Source organism: Papilio polytes, unplaced genomic scaffold, assembly GCF_000836215.1.
Source record: "Papilio polytes unplaced genomic scaffold, Ppol_1.0 DF824047.1, whole genome shotgun sequence".
Taxonomy (NCBI): domain Eukaryota; kingdom Metazoa; phylum Arthropoda; class Insecta; order Lepidoptera; family Papilionidae; genus Papilio; species Papilio polytes.
In genome coordinates this window covers 6,947,424-6,949,104 of record NW_013525157.1, presented here as the reverse complement: position 1 = coordinate 6,949,104, position 1,681 = coordinate 6,947,424, and the positions used below count along the sequence as shown (strand labels likewise).

The window sequence follows — 1,681 nt, the reverse complement described above, 5'->3', positions numbered from 1 at the left end:
CTACCCACTTTTATTTTTTAATCTACGCGGAAAGTTAGTAATATATAACTATTTCAATTGTACTTGAGATTAAATTACTCATTCATGGAACTTTTATGTGACATATGAGTAACTATGTACTTGTTAATAGTTTACAATTAAATGAATCAGATATCAAATACTGAGAAAACAATGGTTTGTTTATGTACATGATGTGTTTGCATGCACATTGATGAGTGGGGAGTTTTGAGACATTGACTACTTCCGGTAGTCATAAAAAATTATAAAACGAACCCGGAATGTCTACCTAAACTTGTGGAAAATACATAAACCAGTGAAAGGTTGTAACACTAGAAAACCCTTTTTTTCATAAATGTGCTCTTCCATACTTATAACATATTTTTACATGATATGTAACAATATAGCTTATTATTAAAAATATGTTATTCAGCGATAAAGTAGCTTTTTAATGGTGAAAGAATTTTTGAACTCGGTTGAGTAGTTTTTGAGTTTTTTCAATACATACATTTTCCATTTATAATATTAGTACAGGTATATATATTCTTGTAATTTATTCACACAATGTAATTTCAAAACATCAACATTAATTAAATTTAGTACTCACATTAGAAAATCCCGCGGCGAGGACAATCATCCACCCCCAGCCGCCGTCGGGAGGGATAAACTCGCCCTCCTTCATAACTTTCGTGCGGATTTCTTTCTTGGACTTCACCATTGTCTAAAATTATTATTTCAAATAAGTATTCTATTTAAACGATACCAATTAATAAATGGTACAACAATCTGCACCGACGTGACGAATAGGACTGATAAATTCAACGCAATCTTATTCAACAGAACTGTGGATACACTTATGACCGATGTTGGCTTACAACAAATACCTAGGGATCATTAAGCCAATGCAGTAAATACAGAAATAACGATAAAACGTGATCATAAATATGCGACGACTTATCTATTTTAATACAAATGAAATCATGTAACCAGCTGCTTAGCTAGTTATTGTTATTAAGATATTGTTAAAATATTTGCTTTACATAAAAATCTGTACTGTTATAATGGAGCGTAAAAACACACTTCTTTGTTGCCTAAGATGTCAGCAATTAAAGCATGTTTTTGAATAAATCTTTTTTTAATAAAAAGCTCAACACTTACGTCACACTTTAGGCTATATATTTTCACGCTAGCAGTAGTTAGTATTATATAAACAAATTACTTTGAAAGAACCCTTCGGATATAAATATCGGCACAGTCGTTATAAGAGATGAGTCAAAATCAAGGATTGTTAAGTAAAAATTGTGGATAGGATTAAACTTGGTAAAATAAGAAAAGAAAGGTTTAATGTCGTAGATTAAGAGTTCCTGAGCGTGTAATTTTTTTTAATCAATATTTGTATTTATATAATCATTTTCACATATCTGCAGATTAAATGCATTTTATTGATAAAACGTCAGTTTCAACAAGGTCAACATGTATGTTATGTGTTTTTATTATTAAAGTAGAGAATGTTTTTGTTTATAAATAACGTTAAACACTTGATTCTATTAACAGGACGATTTATATTACCCATGGTGTCCAAAGCTAAATCCATAGGAACGTCGAATTCCGTGTAAATGCATATTAAATCTTACTTAACTTAAATGCAATAAGGAAATTGAAAAGTTGGCTCTTTACTTTTTTT

General features: G+C 30.0%; 1 protein-coding gene across 1 annotated transcript in view; it reads right to left on the bottom strand.

Moving 5' to 3' along the window:
- Nucleotides 1-882, bottom strand: part of LOC106100818 — a 10,398-nt gene extending 9,516 nt beyond the window's left edge. The window contains exon 1 of the mRNA XM_013279868.1: nucleotides 605-882. Coding sequence (XP_013135322.1) covers nucleotides 605-715 — 111 coding nt within the window. The 5' untranslated portion in view covers nucleotides 716-882. The remainder of the gene's footprint in view (nucleotides 1-604) is intronic.
- Nucleotides 883-1,681: the final 799 nt, after the last annotated feature.